Genomic DNA, 18,908 nt, shown 5'->3' on the forward strand with positions numbered 1-18,908 from the left:
AGCTTTACATTTTAGGAATTAAGGGCCCAGGTTAGTCATGTACACATTCGGGTCTTAGAAGATCACCATAGCCAATGGCAAAATTGTAGAGGAGACTTTAGACGCTAGGAAATCTCTAGTGGTTGTGCGGTGGAGCTATGGAAGCCCACCATCTTACCCATTGGATAGGGCTAGAAAAATCGGGTAGTCCGAAGAGTACTGAGTACTACTGTAGGTACGTAAAGAAAAAAAATTGATAGCCGACTGATTTTTGTTATATTTCTCTAGCGTTAGAGAGTGTTTATGAGTATGAACGGGAGTAGTTTTACAAGAGAGTAATTGATCAGACCGAACATAATGTTTAATTTGAAGATGTTATCCAGTCCTTGCCGTAATATAGTATACCAAGCTTCCACTTTGATATATCGAATACGATTCCTCTTGGTAGTATTACATCCTGACTCGTGTTCAAAAGCTCAGTTTCCGTTAATGTCACATAATGTAATGGCGTACGGGCGTCACTAAACTGAGTATATTCTTAAATCAAATACCTCTGATCTCTTTACTCAACCAAATAACAATAACCATGCCAAAGTGACCTACAACCTTACAATGTGCTTTCTAATGCCTGTGTACACCCTTAAGATTGCTTATATCCTAGGTATGTGTAGATATAGGTAATCCAAGCGCGAGATATCCTACAGCCACAGGCTTGATTCAAACTGATAAGGTTCGTCGCCAGAAATATAGATGGACTTGAAGGCCTAGACCTTCACTCAAGAAGTCCTATAGACGTCTCTGGTTTGGTGGTCTAGTGGTATGATTCTCGCTTAGGGTCCACCCTGAACAGTGCATGCGAGAGGTCCCGGGTTCAATCCCCGGCCAAACCCTTTAGTTCCGGTTCTTATCGTGTAAGATGCCCGGTAAAGCGACTTGAATATTTACTTTTTGCTATCCATCTGCGGTACTTGTCTTCTTTCTATTTTTGCACTTTTGCAAATATGGTCAGTTCTTTCCATCTTTTTTTTTATCTCTTTTAAATTTTCTTCTCGCACTACTTTTTACGCCATTCATCTAATAGTTAAATGATATCTTTAAATTTTAATACCGTTAAGATTAATTGAAATATAATGGCATTATTTAAAGCTCTGTTCTGAGATGTGAGATTTTATTATAAGCATAAGTGACATTTATTAAATGTAAGTAATCAGAATTCCGGTGGTAGGTTTCCGGTGTCGGGGTACTCCGGTGCCGACCGGGACAACGCCGGAGGCTCCACTTCTGACATCTTCCGGGAAACGTAGTCTTCGAATGATTGATTAGTCTTCTCAGCCTCCAACCTAAAGCGAAGGTTAAGAGTTACTGGTTACGGGGAATCATAACCATAACTACAATATGAGTTACATAATTGTTCCTTTGATAGCGAGCTGAATACTATGTTCAAAGGCAGCGTACAAATCGATGTTGGTAATATTGTTGTTAAAGGTTTGAAGCGTCAGCACCAATTATACCACTTTAGACTCCAGGACCTACACCGCGAGGGATTGTTGGTAAGCGTTTATAAGATTTACCCCTTGTGCAACACATATGAGGGTGCTTAGTCCATCATCGATCGATGTAAGATCCGTCCCTTCCCGGTATCCTTATTCGTATAATTACTACTTAAGTTTCAGTTTTCATTTTACAATAAATATTTCGCCGAATAACTTCCATCCGAAACAGGGAATATCAATACTAAACAACTAATTTCTATAGTTTCCACATGTCTATAATATGTCAGTTTACTTCCAACCCCCATTCAGGGGCTTACCCATCACTCCGACAGTCTTGCGATCGATGTCATGAAAAGGAGGTCAGATGTCTGCGGCAACCGAATGTTTCTCAGAGCAGGCCTCCTACGTGCATTCGCTGCCAAAAATTAGGGACTGTTTGTATCTATAGTGGTAGGTTTAAGGAATGGTTGCTCATTACCATTGCTTTGAAGAAATTATTATGGTCTGCGCATAAATGGTGTCTAATTTATGTGTAATTATAGCTCCACAGAGACCGGGTCGTCCATCAGCGGCACAGTTAGCCCTAAAAAGAATGTCGCGTGCCGTTTTACAAGACTCGGCAGACACCGGTATCACATCCGCCGAGAACTATACAGATACCTTTCAAAGCGCCGAAAGCTTAGCAGTTAGAAGAATTAACGGATGCTTGGGTTCCACAAATATGGAGCAGACTCCTTTCACACTGAGCGAGACCGACTCTTATAGTGAACCTAGGATTACGATTGATACGGGAGACCCATTCTCACACTTTCAATTCGACAATATAGACAATATAGGCCTGTCAACTTTTCGACCCCCAGATCTAGCTTTGGGCTTAGATGTACATTTAATTGGTTCTTTCGAACCAGTCTCCTCACCTTCAACCCTTCCAGCAACCCACAACGAAGTTAAGGAGAACAAGTCCACAAGTTCAAATTCCATTGACGCACAGATTCAAGATCTAGCCCAACTCAATCTACCAGTCTTACAGTCTTCAAGAGAAGTCGAGCGGGACCTAGCAACGACGCAGCTTTCGATATCTTCACCAAGTTTCAACGGTATATTTGAGGCTACGGGAAACTTCATAGCAATTTATCGTCAAGTTTCGGAATATCAGCTCGATCGATCCTTGTTTAATTACATGTTTACTTCTCATTCTAGTTACTCGCTACTGAGCGAGCTAGATCCCTCAAGCCCAATAAATTGTAGAAGCAACAAATCCTCGATCGACACAAGCTTACAACCAGACAGTGGTGTGCTACTAATGATGCTCGCCTTCCACCACAGGTTGACGAGTATCTTTGAAACTACATGCTCTTCAATCTATCGTCACTTACTGTCGACGGATATCCATACCAATGTCACACGGTCTAACACGGAACATCTCAAGAATACACCACAAAGTGATGGGCATAGACAACCAAATAGTTGGACTCACCAAAGCTTACCATTTCCAGCCACAACATTCGGTCCTAACGATACTTATGACTGGTCGCTACCTTCAACTGCACAAATTGTGATTCTAGTTAGATTAATCCGTCATCTAGCCAATAGAATGAACTGGGTGCTAAGGCCATTCATCGATTATCCCATGAAGCCCAATACCATACCTTCTCAGATCCCCAACACGCTTCCTGTTGGAGATTACTCCATCCCGTCTTTTTTTCAGAACCTGGATATTCGACCGCTCTTCTCGAAGAGAACTCTCCCAGAGTATCCCGGGACATAGGAAATGGACAGGACCCGAGCAGAGTGTTCGAATATTTGGAAAGCAGTAGGAGTATAAACAATTCGATAGAGCTAGGAAGGAAGATGAGAGATCTACGTTGGCTACACTCGTATATTGATCGTATCGAAAGATTGATTGAGCGCTCAGACCGTGTGTAAAATACCTAGCATACTCTACGCCTACTACTATGTCACGGAAAACCTCAACAATGAAGGGGATGTATGGAACGTTTCGCAGTACAAATATTATATGAAGAAAGGACTTACTTATACATATAGGAGTAGGGCGTAGGAGGGGTATCAAATACTAAGATGTAAGCGTACCTAAGTATAGGAGGTAACCATCACCACTTAGATAGCATTAGGTACAAACTGCCTTAGGTACCTGGGTAGCTAGGCACATACAATTAGTCGAAGCTTTAATTTAATAAGGACCCTTGTTGTTATTTTACCAACCTATATGTAGGGTTATGTATACACGGAAATGATTGATATACGTACCAGCAGCTCATGTCAGAAAAGGGGCAAGGATATCTTACTTTTTAATATTAAAGTACTTAATAGCTCTTTGATAATACAATACCTAAGAATATAAAAAGGGCTTCTCCCTTAGCTCATAGGGGGGCTTGCTTGGTTATCAGGCCGCACAGGCAGCTCATATGCCATAAATTTTATCGCTAAAACAAAGGTTTTTATGACAATGGCCATTATCATATGAATACTCCAAGTATCTAGTAATGCATCCTTGTTCACTTATCTTTTAAGATGTTGGGTAACTTCCATAATGTGCGTTGCTTATTTAGCAATTCACACTGGTGAGAATCACTGACACTAATAGGGAAGTAAGCGGTGGAGGTGTTCTGCGGAACCTACTATTCTACCTTGAAAAGAGACAATATAAAAATAGAACCTTCACGCCTTGATGCAATTCACGTCATTGCGTTATAATCGTAGCTTGGGTAGCGGGGGAAGTCATTCAAGCCCGAGGGTTAATTGGAGATTAGAATCAGTCATGATCCAGCTCAGATTCTTTAGCTTCCACTGTGACCGGAAGCGTGTCCTATTAAACTCCTTCCGCCACCCATTTTTCGTCGCAACTATATACGATGTTATGGTCGACAAGCAGCTGTCGTCACTATTAGTTTGTATTACCATAAGAGCCGCATTGAATCATCCCTGTTCGTTATCACTGTCAGGATTCTGGATGAGACACCCAGAACAAAGAATATTTTCAATACCTAATGTTTAGCTAAAGCTTCCCTGGTTAGGTTCGAAGTCCATTGCGGGATATCGAAGTTGCTTCCATGCTTCTTGCTTTACCTCGTAACATTCACATGTAAACCACCATGAAAATATAGGTTCCATAAAAGCCTCATATCATGATTGTCTTTCTATGATGTCAGGTTCCAGTGGTCCGATAGTCACCCGGACCTAGATACGTGATATTGTACGTCTCTAAATATAGAATTAAACCTCATGGGACCTGAAAAGTAATAATTGCTACTTGGCATTCTTGAATATTTTGTTTGATCTAGTTTGAGGGTGGTCAATACTACTATACTCAACGAACCAGAATTTCTTACGGATTGCTAAATATTCATTTGATTCAACCCCCGATAGGCTCCCCGATAGGGCGCTCAATTCCTTCCGGGGGTAAACACTCTCCAAGTTGTGAAGGTATTGTAGTAGGATGCGGCTGTTGGAGTTAGTTTTTGCTCCATAGGTGTTGCGTATATTGCTCATTCTCGCTTCCTATTTAGGAAAGCCGGAGCATCCGTGATGGAGGGTTTGCCGCCCCGGTCTACCGCGATTGTAACATTGCCCAACGCATAGTCAAGCTTTCCAGCTTGTGCCGTAATTTTACTGGGCATCCGTGGACCCGATCTCGACGAACAACTGCTGCATTGAGCGAAATAGATGTTTATCTACGGGATTTTCTCGATCCGAGTTTGGGCACGAATAGGGGAACTACAGGTATAGCTGAAATGTATATGAACTAAAGATACTCTATCAAGCGCATGTGCAATGCTGCTTTGAGGCCCGATCAGGTTGCCGAATGAGGTTGCATGACTACTGATTCCAACATAGATCGACCATCACAATTTTGAGCGTGCCGGGAGTGGAGGCGCTTAATAAAGCATGGTGATAGAAGCATTTTCTCCTCTTGCCAATGCTAGTCTTCGGAAAAGACGTATTGTGGAACATTCGGGTGGTAGTATTGGCATAAGCCACAAGTAAACCGATAGGCCACGAGACTTGATGACGCTGCGGACAGGCCAGGCCAGTTAGTCGTCTGAAAGGAAAACAAGCAAAATGTCGTGTAACAATATCACAGATTAACTGCAGAATATGATGGAAAGTGGCGTAGCTTTTCTTTAACTGCCGATTGTTGAATGCGTGTTCCCGGAGTATCCTCTAAAATTTCAAATGGCGACCCTCGTTCAAATTAGGGGTACGACTAGAATTGGAAGTTCGCATTTCAAAGATACCTAAATTAATATTTTATTGTCAGAAGACGTGTTTTGCAGCCATGAGTTACCTAGATAGCGCAAGGGTGGGGAGTTGATCTCATCTGATTGTAACACAACTCTTCTAGCTTTAGTCCCAATCTGCGAGGTTGGACAGGATTAGATCTATTTGCATCTCCTGTGGTATATTAGTTAGACCCTTACGGCGTATGTAAATTAAATGGTAAGGGTTAAGTAGGTAGCATATCGTAAATATCTAGTCCTCTATCCCGTAGGTTATGGCCGCTAGAGACAAGCGGCAGAATGCGGCTGTTAATTGAACGGCCGGTATTAGAGCACTCCCTAGACAATGAGGGATTTGGAAATATGTCGTACCAGCGAAATCCGCCTGGATATCATAGGAGCGTAGAGTTTATTAGGTTGATACCTGAATTTATGTGTTGAGGTGTTGCCCAGATTATACCGTACCGCTTCTAAGATTGTGTTGGAGAATATTTCGGGCCGGGTTGATTTTAATTAGAGATGTGCCGAAAGATATGATAGCGGCTTTAGGATTATTTTTCAGGCATTCGCAAGTTGCAACCTTCACGATCTGAATTATGTCTGTTCTCGTTTGTGATAGTCGATCTACTACTAATGTGGCGGATGGAGGAGGATGGAAGGAGGTTGATTTAGACATAGTAATTGGCTACCATAGCAGCAATGGGTGGTTGTTCAAAATAATTCCTTATATAAATTATTGTATTAGCCATAACAAACGTTAAAATAGGTAATATTATAGTAGTATACGTAATTATTCTTTATCGGAAAACCATTTTTTCGAAGATTATTATTTTTTATAAAAAAATCATTTTTTTAAAAATTATTATTTTTTATGGAAAAGCCATTTTTTTAAAAATTATTATTTTTTTATGTATAATTATTATTTTACAATTAACTATTTTTATATAAATAATTATTATATTATTTATAATATTTTTATTTTTAATAATTATTTTAGTTTTAATAATTATTTTATTATTAATAATTATTTTTTTTTAATAATTATTTTTTTTTTAATAATTATTTTATATTTAAATATATCTTTAATTTTAATAACTAATATTATGTAAATGTATTATCTTTTTTATTTAAATATTTTAAACTTTTTATTTAAATATATAAATATTTTATATTTAATTTTTTTATTATATATTGTTTATTAAAAAATTAATTTATTTAAAGTATAAATATTTAATATTTTTTAATTTTATTTTAAGTTATTAAAAATCGGTTTTTATATAATAGTTTTAAATTAAATTTTAAATTTAATATGTTATAATATTTTAATATTAAAGTTAATTAATTGTAATAATATTATGCGGTAATAAATTTAAATTGTAAAGTTAATATGTTATAATTATTTAACATTAAAATTTAATTATTATAATAATATAATTATTATATTTAATTTAATATTAGTTGTTAACGTATTATATAAATATAATATAAATATTAAAATTTATATAAATTTTATATAAAAGTAATAAAGTTAATAATTATATATTTAAAAATATTAATTATTAAAAAAATAAATTAAATTTTAAAAAATAATTAAATATAAAGGTATTTATTAATATTTTTACTTTATATTATAAGTATATAATAGTAAAGTTAATATATTGTATAAAAATGTTAATATATAAAATTAAATATTTTTTAATTTTTAAAATGATATAATTTAAATTTAAAAAAAATTAAACTTGTTTTTTATAAATATGTTATATTTTATTTAACGTAAATAATTTTAATATTATTTATTAATATTAAATATAACTTTATTAATTTAATAGTTATAATTTTAACAATGGTAGGTTTTATTTTAAATATTTGAAAAACTTTTAAATTTAAAAAATTATCGCAAATAACGGTGTAACGTAAAAATATTATTATTATAAATATATATTTTTTATTATATATAATAAAAAAGAATATATAGTTTAAATAAACAAATTTATATACTTTTTTATATTAAATATAATTACCATTTTTAAAAACAAATTAATTAAATGTTATATTATTAAACTAAAATAATTAATTATTATATTTTATATAAAACTTATATTAATAAAATATTATTTAAAAATAAATACCAATAATTAAATTTAAATTTACAAATTAATTAAATTTAAATATTATCTTTTTATATTTAAAAAAAATAATTATTAAATTTATAATTTTATTAATATATTTATTAGAAAGTTTTAAAAAATAAAGTTTAATTAAAATTGCGTAAATCTTTATTTTTTTTAAGTAATATGTTGCCGTTATATATGGTATAAATATTGTAATAAATCTCTTTTTTTAAAATACAATTAATAATAAAAGTATTAATATATATATTATTTACGCATATTATAACCTTTAATTTTATATTTTTTATTTTTTTTATATTAACCATTTCATTTTAATCCGATTAAAATAAAACTTTTTTTAATAAAATAAAATATTTTTAATATAGTTATTAAATTTTAATTATAAATTTAAAGTTTTATATTTTAAAATTATTACGTAAAATAAAGCAAATTATTATTTAAATATTATATTTAAAAAATAAAACTTTTTTAATATTATAATAATTTATTTTTTTTATATAACGTTTAAAATATTTATATATATTAAACTATTTAAAAATTATATATTAAATATTTTTTTTTATTTATTAATATAAATTTTTACTAGTTAATATAGTATAATTATTAATTAAACTATATTTTTTAATTAAATTAAAGTAATATATAACAATATAAATATTTGGTTATAATATATTATTTATATATTAAATAAATTGTATTAATTTTTTAATAATATTTTTAATAAAAAAATTAATAATAATTAATTTATTAATATTAAAGTTAATTAATGTAATTAAAATAACGTATAATCCATTTAATAACTTAAATACAATTATATATAATTAATTAAATCGTTTTTTAATATTTTTAATTATAAATGTTAAATTGTTACAATTTAATTTTAAAATTTTAAAACTTATAAAAATTATATTATTTTTGGTAATTATAATACAAGCTTAAATGATAAGTTTTATTAAGTTATTATATAAATTTATTTTATTTTTAAAATTAAATTTAATATATTTAAGTTTTAATTAATTTTAAAAAAATATTAATATAATAATAAACTATATAATAAAAAAATATATTATAATTTATTAAGTAATATTTTAATAATTATAAATATTATATTTTTTAAAAAAATAACTATATTTATAATTATAATAAATATTTTAATATTACCGAAAATATTAAAATACCATTTCGAAAAAAAAAATATATTAAATTTAATATATTATTATATTTAAAATAAATAAAGTCAAATAAACGTAATAAAATAATATTTAATGCTGGAAATATTATTTAAAATAATAGCCGAAAATTTATTATTTTTTATTATAAGTTATAAATATTTTTAATTACATTATTTTTTATACTATTAATTATTATATGTTATATTTATATAATTTAATAATAAAATTTACTATGGTTAATAATATTAAAATTTAATATAACATTTTATTAAATAACTTTAAATATTATTAAATAATAATAAAAACAATAAAATTTTAAAACATAAAAACCTTTTACGCCGTAATTTTTTACTTATTATAACATATTTTTTATATAAAAAAATATAAAAGTATAAATTATAACATTTTCGTTATTAATAATTATATTTATACCTTAATTAAGTTTTCCAAATATTTTAAAAACTTTAATAATATTGTTAAATTTAAATCTATAAAAGTTAAATATTAAAAATATAATATTATTAAATTAAAATTAATTAATTATAAAAAAATTAATAAAAATAATATAATTACTTATTAATAAACGATAAAAATTTAAAAAAATCTTAAAGTTATTAATAAAATTAATTTATAATAATATTTTAATACGTTTTATATTAAAATATTTTTAATTCCATTTAAATTTAAATATACGTTAATTATATATATTAATTTTAAATTTACCGCAAATAAAATATATATAATAAAAAAAAATAACCGTTATAAACTTAATTATATTTAATCCATTAATATTTTAAAATATAAATATTATTTAATAAATAAAATAATTTTCTTTTTTTATATTTTACTATTAAAATATAATTTAATTTTTATTATATTTTACTTAATAAATATCTTTTTTAATTAATTTCTTATTAATTTAAGTTAAAGAAAAAGTTAAATTTTAAAAAACTTTATTAAAATTATAATTAACATATACATTAATTAAAAAATATACGTTAATTTTAAAAATATATATAATATTTAATAATAAAATAACTTTATTTTTTTTTATAAAAAATCTAAAATAATATTATTAAATTAAACGTTATTATCGTTAAAAAATAAACATTTTTATATTTATAATGTTAAAGTTTTTTTATTTTATTATATATAAAATTTAATACGTATATTTTAACCAAAATTATATATACGTTTTATATAAAAGTCTTTAGTTTTATTATTATTATCTTAAATTTTATAATAAAAAAAAAAAAATTAATACATTAATAATAAATTTAATCGTTTAAAAAAATAACCATGTTAAATTTAAAATAAAAATATTATTTATTAAATATATAAATTAATCTAAACCAATAATATATATAATATAACTTAATAAAGTAATTAATAAAAATAATTAAGTTAAAATAAAAGTTTTTGCTAATATTAAATATTAAATAATTTTAAAAAAAAATAAAAAAATTAAAAAACATTAATTTTATAATTATTAAAAAAATAATATTTTCGCTTATTATTATTATTTTATTTTTTATATAATTTAAATTTTTATATTAAATATTTTATTTTAAAACTTTTAATATTTTAATTTTATAAACGCGAATTTTAATTAACATTTTCTTAATATTAAATAAAATATTAACCTAATATATATTTAATAAAAGTAAACGTTTATAAAATCGAAAAATTAATATTATTAATTAATTTAAAAGATTTAAAATATTAAATAAATTATTTTAATTTTAAATAATAAAAGTTAATATTAATATTAAAATTAAACTTAAATTTATATTTTTTAAATTTAAACCTAAATTAAATGGTAATATAAATAAATTATAAATCTTTTTAAAAAATTAAATTAAAATTTTTAAATTTATATTACTATTATTGATATTACTTTTTTTTTTTATTAAAAGGTAATAATGTTAATAAATTGTTATTATTAATAATTTTTTTATAAATAATAATAATAATTATATTTATTAAGTTTAAAGTTAAATGTAAAGTTTAATTAAAGTTATTATTTATATTATTATAATATATTATATTTATATTAATAATACTTATTATATTTATATTAATAATATTTATTATATTTATATAAAAAATTAAATTTTAATAAAGGTTTATTAAAAATAAATAATATATATAATAAAAAATTAAATAATACCTTTATTTTCATTTTTAAATCTTTTTCCATTATTTTTAATATTATTTTTATTATTATAATCTTTTATCCTTTTAATTATATAATTATTAATAAAAATTAATATTTTATAAAAATTATTATCCACATTTATACTTTTATAAATTTTAACATTTTTATTGATATAAAAACTTTTTTTAATATAAGATTATTTTTTGGTATAAAAGTTTTTTTCGATATAAAAGTAAATTTCGGATAAATCGCGTTAAATTTTAACTATTTATATAATAATATTATTATTATTTAATTTATATATTTATTATATTAATTACGCGTAACGCGGTTATTTTAACTTATTATAACTGTTTTTAAATAAAGATTATTTTTTTTTAAATAACATTTTTTTTTTATTAAATTAACACGTTAATAATAAAGTTAATATAGTTAATTTTATTAAATTTATTATAATATAAATATAAAAAAAAAAAAATATTAACGGTAAAATATAACTTTAATAAAATAATAAAATAATTTATATAATTAATTTACGTTTATTTAATTAAAAATTATTTTTTTAATTAATATGTTTAAGTTAATTTATTTATAATTTAAAATTGTTAATTATTATATAATTTAATTCCAAATTATTTATTAAATTAAAAACTTTTAAAAAGTTAAATAAAATTTTATTTAATATTTAAATTAAATATTATTTAATAAATATAAAAATAAATTAAAAAATATTAAATTTTATTTATTTTAATTTTATTATAAATTTATTTTTAATTTAAATTTTTAAATATTAAATTTGATACGTTTTTTAATAAATTATTTTATTATATTAAATTTAAACCTTTTTATTTTTAAAAATATTTTAATATAATTAATTAATTGTTAATTTTTTAAAATAATAACGTTAAAAAACGTTTTTATTATTTATTTATGGCTAATAAATATATTGTTTATAATAAATATATATATTTAATTATTTATATAAAAAGTTAAAGTATTAATTTTAATATAAATTTTAATTTAATTTATAAGTAATAAAAAAACTTATATTATATAATTTAATTAAACCAACTTAAAAAAGTTTAATATATTTATTATTAAAGTAAATACTTTTATTTTTATAATATTTTTAAATTTTACGTTATAATTTAATATAAATAAAATATATATATTTATTAAAGTATTTAAAAAAAAAGTTATTATAAAGAATAAAAAAGCTTAATTACTTTTAAAATTATATTTAAAAAATTTTTTATCTTTAATTTAAATAAATATAAAAAAGATATTAACATTAAATGTTAATGTTTTTTATTTTTAAAAATTATTTAAAGGTAAAAAAATTTATTTTACGTTTATAAAATATGTTATTATTAAAATTAATTACGATTATTATTTACAGAAATATTTTTTAATATTTAATAATTTTTTAATAACTTATTAAATTATTTATAAAGTATATTTTTAAATAAATCCATTTTTTTATTAATTTAAAATATTTTGCGGTTATATTTTATTTTTATTTTTAAATCTTAAATATAAATTCTTATTTAAATAATTTTATATAAATATTTATATCTTTATATATTTTATTAAAAAATATATTAATTATTATTAAAATTATATTTATAATTTTTTAAAAAATTATTTTTAAAAAATAATATTGTTAAAAATAAATTAAAAAATTTTCTATTAATAACTTAAAAATAAAATAAATTTAAATATTTTTAAAAATATTTATAGTTTTAAAACCTATAAAATTATTAATTATTACCAAATATTTGCCAATAAAATAAAGCTTTTTTATTAATATTTTAAGTAAATATTTTTAATATTTACTATTAAATTATATAATATTGTAAAAATAAAAATAATTTTTAACCTTAAAGTTAAATGGTTTTTTAAGTTTATAAAAAAAATATAAAATATTAATATAAGTTAATGTAAAAGGTTTAAAGAAATATTTAATAAAATATATATTATTAAAAAATTTGCGTATATTAAATTAAGTGTTTTTATATAGTTTTTATTTATAACGATATATAATAAGTTAAATAATTTAAAAATAAAGAAAAAAATACCTGTAAATTTTAACGAATATATTAAAGGTTTTTTTTTATTATTTTTATTATTATTTAATATATATTAAAACTATAAATATTTTTTAATAAATAGTTTATTTACGGAGTTATTTAATTTTAAAAATAGTAGTAAAAGTTTTAATAACTTAAATTTTAAACGATATAAAAATATTTAAAAAAATATTAATTTTTTTAAAATAAATGGTTTTAATTAAAACAAAAATGGCATATATTTTTATATTATAAACAAATTTTATAAAAATAAATAAGTTAATAATCAAAAAAATAATTAAAAAAATAATTAAATAAATAATCAAATAAATAATTAATTAAATAATTAATAAAATAACAATTAATTTAACGAAAAAATATTTAATAATAATTAATTAAAGTTAATTAACTTTACGTTTATTATACTTGTTTTTTTTTAATTAATCATTAAAATAATTATTATAATAATATATTATTACTATTTAATTAAAATATATTTAAAACTTTATATTAAAAAAAATTTTAAATTAATTATATTTATACTTTTAATTAAATTAATAAATATTAAAGAAAATTTATACTTAATAAAACTATTAATTTACAATTTTTTAATATTTCCATTCGTAAAAATATTTACTATTAAAGTTAAAATAAAGATTTTTTAAAAAAATTAAATATTTAAATTAATTTATTAATAAAAAAACAAAATAATATTAAAATTTATAAAAATATTAATTATAAATATTATAATAAAAAAATAAAAAATAATAATAAAATTATAAATAATTTTAAAAATTTAACTATTTAATATTTATAAAAAATTAACTTATATTAAATTTATTATTATTAAAATATAAATTTATAATAATTTTTTTTAATATATATTTTTTTATTATATTTTATATTTTAATATTATTACTTTTTTTTATTAAAATCAAATAAATAAAATAAATAAAAAATAAAACTTTTTTATTGTTTTTATTTTTAATTAATTTTAAACATTTATCCATTAATTTTTTTTTTTACCTTTTAACTTTTTTTCCTTTTATCTTTTTATACTTTTAACCCATTTTCCACTTAACTTTTTATATCTTTAATCTTATTTTTTTTCATTTTTTTATATTTTTAACCTTATTTTTTTTTTATTTTTTTATACCTTTAATTTTATTTTTTTTTATCCTTTTATACTTTTAACTTTATTTTTTTTTATTTTTTTATACCTTTAACCTTATTTTTTTTTAACCTTTTTACCTTTAATTTTATTTTTTCTTATTTTTTTATACCTTTAACCCCATTTCTTCTCATTTTTTTATATCTTTAACTTTATTTCTCTTTATTTTTTTATACCTTTAACTTTATTTTTCCTTAACTTTTTTACCTTTTAACCTTTTTTTTACTTAACATTTTTACCTTTTAACTTTATTTCTTTTTTATATTCTTTTTTTTTTACCTTTTAATATTTTTTTTATTAACTTTTTAACCCCATTTTTTTATTTTTTATTTTTAATTTTATCTTTTTTTCTTTTAATTTTTTATTTTATTTATTTTTTATTTTATTTATCTTTTACTTTATTTATTTTTTATATATATAAGTTTTTTATATTTTTTAACCTTTTAACCTTTTATATTTTATTACTTTTATATATTTTTTATATATTTATAAATTATTTTATACTTATAACTTTTATTATATTTTTAACTTTTTTCATTTAAATATAATATATATTATATATTATATTATTTTTTATTATTTATATTTATATTAATAAATATAATTATTATTTTTTATTATTTATATTATTATTAAAAAAACTATTATAATTTAAACCTTTAATTAAATAACATATAAATTTAATTATATTTTTAAATATATTTTTTAAACCAAAATTAAAAATTTAATTTTAAAATAAAAATTTAAAATAAAAATTTAAAATAAAACTATAAAATAAATACTTTAAAAAAAAATATTTAATAAAATTATTATTTTAAACATAAATATTAAACAAAAATAATAAATAAAAATTTATTATAAAATTTTTTATATACATAATATTTACCGTTTTTATTTATTTATTACAAATTTTACTTATAAAATTATTATTAATTTTTATTTTTATTTAATTTTTTACTTTTATAATTATAAATTTTTAAAAATAAATTTATATTTTAATTAAATTTATTTAATTTTTTTATTAAAATTAATACCATTTTTATTATTTTACGTTTAAAATAAAATTATTTATTATTAATATTTAATTTATTATTATTAATATATATTATATTAAAATAATATATTAATAAATTATTTTTTATTTATTTACTATTATTATAATTATTAATATTAAATATAATAAAATAAAATTTATTAAAACTTTTTTAATTAAAAATTTATAATATATATTAATATTTTTATTATTTAATATATATTTATATTAACAATATATAAATTATTTATAAAAAATATAATAAATATATATTAAAATATTAACGTTAATTTAATTATTAATATAATTAATATTATTAACTTTATTTTTAATAAATTTAACTTTTATTAATTTTAATTTAAAAATAAAAATATATTTAATATTAATAAAATTATTATAAAATTTAATTATATTAATTTTTATTTTATTAATAAATTTTTTATTTTAAATTTAATAAATTATTTATTTTAAATTATATAAGTTTAAAATTTATAATTTAAAAAGTTATACGCATATTTAAAAATAAATAAAAAATTATATAAGTAAATAATAAAAAAATATATTAAAGAAAAATTTATTTAATATTTATTAATTATAAAAAAATAAAATAATAATAACGTTATAAATAAAATTATTAAAAATATATATAAAATTATCTTTTATTTTTTTATTAAAATATAATTATAAAAAAGTAAATAAATAATAAAATATAATAAAATTTACAATATATTTTATATTTAAATTAAAATTTTATATAAAATAAAAAAAAAAAATTTAAATATTATTTACAATTATAATATAATTTATTATATTTTATATTTTATATAATTAATAATAATCTATAAAATATATTACATAATTTATATATAATATAAAATAATATAAAAATAATATAAATAATAATTTATAATAAATTATATAAATATAAAATAATTTTAAACATAAAAATAATTATTAAATTTAAAATAATTTTTTATATTATATTTTTTTATATAAATTAATTAATATAATATTTTAAAAAAAAAATAATTATTATAAAAAAAATAATTATAAAAGGAAATATTATTTTACCTTTAAAATATTATATTTTAAAACTATATATTGCCAGTATAATATGTAAATAAAAGCAAGTTACAAATGTAAATTCGTGGCTACCTAGTACTTAATATATTATGTATTATGTAAGCACCTACCTATGATTAGAAGGCAACATGGGAGAATGGGGCCAAAAGCGCTAGGCCGGATCGAGTCTAAATAGATCGACGTCCCAAGTCTCAAAAGTGACAAGTGCAAAACTAGACGATCAATCATATTCTCATTCATGATTCTGCCCTATCAGGCTGTCAGGTCCGGTCCGGTCGAGCCCTATCAAACGTTAGTCTCTCTCCTCAATTTGTCAAAAAATATCCAACCTGTGGTAGCTAAGGTCTTATTAATAACACCGGACCGGATGCTTCTCTCCAACATAACTTTTGCTGCCCTACTAACTAACCGCTCAAAGCTGCGTGGTCGCACTGCATGATAGATTAGCACCATTTTCTCTAATTGACGACAATTTGCAATCAAGCTTTTCAACCGGTGCAGGTAGTGATATTGACCAATGCTACGTCAAAAGGAGCGCGTGATGGCGAGTGCGGCTACAGGCACCGTCCGTGTTGTCTTCTAGAAGCAATGCCCTGCCAGACCTTCCTCTCTGGTTGGATCACGAAGGTGGTGGTCGAAATTGTTGGCCAATCCTGTCAGGGGCAATGTGCAAATATTGCAACCGCAGATCTCCAACCTACTGGAGTGCTACCATAGTAAGGGTGTGTTGCGGCAGGCCTTGCATATCAGAATTGACACTCGACCGAGTAGACGACGGCGGTGAGAAAACTGAATTGATGATGATGGGCTGTCTATAAATCGATCGTGAGCATTCTAGTCGCAATTGGACAAACAGGCTAATCTCGATCTACTACCAGGACGGAAGCTCAGATCGCCTGTCCCCCCCTGTTAGATCGTCAAACTGGACGATGGGAAGAAGTGCGTGCGCGTCCCAACTACAATGCAGCATTAATCGTATTGGCTGATTGGGTTGTCAACGTTATCAAATTTTCACGTTCTATGCGGATGGCAGAGTCGATCAAGCTCTTAAGGAGAAATATGCTAGCTATCGGAAATAGTCGAACTTGCATGTAACCTCCTTTTCATCTTCGGCATGAGTCAATGGTCGACCATATTCTAACCGCGGGAATATACGGTGCATGTCGAGTTGCGGTCAGAAAACTCCAAGCTCGTCATCATGTACATTAGGTACCTAACTTATTAGCGCAGCAGAAAAAACTTGATCAGACTGGGGTCTAGGAATACCACGCTTCTACTCCATGAGGAATACCGACTTTATTTTATGCCTGAATATAAGCTATTTTCATGCCTACCTATAACTCATTTTTTATTACAGGTATTCTTTGGGGCTTATAACGCGCCTATGAGTTAAGTACACAAAAGTACATTTCCAAGGTCCTACATTCATGCACGTACCATTTCTCCATGGAAAGTGTTACCGTAACTTGATTTTTTTTAACGTTGCAACCTTGCACGTTCTTAACTCTAGAAAATATACGTTTCTTTCTTTGTTGTCACCAACACGACGTCTTCTCCATTTGTCTCCAACTACCTCTTTATACTTGCGTATATCACTTCCGGCAAACGCTTCTAGACATTGGTCGCCCAAATACTCATATTAATTTGCAATCTAGCATATTGCGAATATCGCAAATATCACCTGCCTTAGTATTCGCGTATTCTACTGTATTGTCTGTATAATAAATCTCAAAATTACCTGGTAAATGTTTTTCTTAGGCTGTGCACGTCATCAGTACATCTATAGGTACATATATTAGGCGAATGACCTCAATCACATGTCTCCATAAATTGCCCCGCCACGGAGAAGAGCTAGTGGATTTCTGAGTTCGCATGCGCACGCACACACAAAACAACACTGCGCCCCCATAAGAAACTTTCCGTCTTGATTTTTTTTTTTAATTTCCCTCTTGTCTACTTGCTAGAAAAGACAAAAAACAAACTATAGAAATATACAACAACACCAAAGTTCTCGAACGGTCCCTTTCAGATCCCGTCCCAAACGCACCGTGCCACTATTTTTTAGATCATATAAAGCTCTCTCCACGCCCGAGAGAATTCGACTCGACCGACTCCTACCAGCAAGCAGCAAGTCGCGAAACTTCTTAAGCCTCAATTCCATCTCGACTTGCCTTTGGTCTTTTCAAAGGCAGCCCAATTACTACGGCTCCCGCAGCCGTTAGCTTCGTCTCTGATCAAGATTTCAGTCTGCGAAAGACTTTCCACATCATCAATTCGAGGCCACCTCCACCCACTTCTGCTGAAGTCGCTTAAAAAAACACAAACGCCTATCTTGCTCGATAATATACCCCAACTAAATCCTTTTCTATCACCAACCCAT

The 18,908-nt window shown here is 23.4% G+C and overlaps 1 protein-coding gene and 1 non-coding gene across 2 annotated transcripts; both read left to right on the forward strand.

Annotated features, from left to right (window-relative positions):
• The first annotated feature begins 779 nt into the window (after nucleotides 1–779).
• On the forward strand, nucleotides 780–869 carry F4817DRAFT_t70. The gene has a single exon. It is a non-coding gene; the product is annotated as a tRNA-Pro (tRNA).
• Nucleotides 870–2,064: 1,195 nt separating this feature from the next.
• F4817DRAFT_358074 (uncharacterized protein) lies at nucleotides 2,065–3,398 on the forward strand (the record flags this gene model as incomplete). Its single annotated transcript, XM_049305984.1, has 2 exons — nucleotides 2,065–3,167; nucleotides 3,224–3,398. The coding sequence occupies 2 exons, from the start codon at nucleotides 2,065–2,067 to the stop codon at nucleotides 3,396–3,398; spliced, it is 1,278 nt and encodes a 425-aa protein (XP_049160013.1).
• Between the last annotated feature and the right edge of the window lie 15,510 nt (nucleotides 3,399–18,908).

The sequence above is a fragment of the Daldinia loculata genome (assembly GCF_022478755.1).
Source record: "Daldinia loculata strain CBS 113971 unplaced genomic scaffold F4817scaffold_18, whole genome shotgun sequence".
Taxonomy (NCBI): Eukaryota; Fungi; Ascomycota; class Sordariomycetes; order Xylariales; family Hypoxylaceae; genus Daldinia; species Daldinia loculata.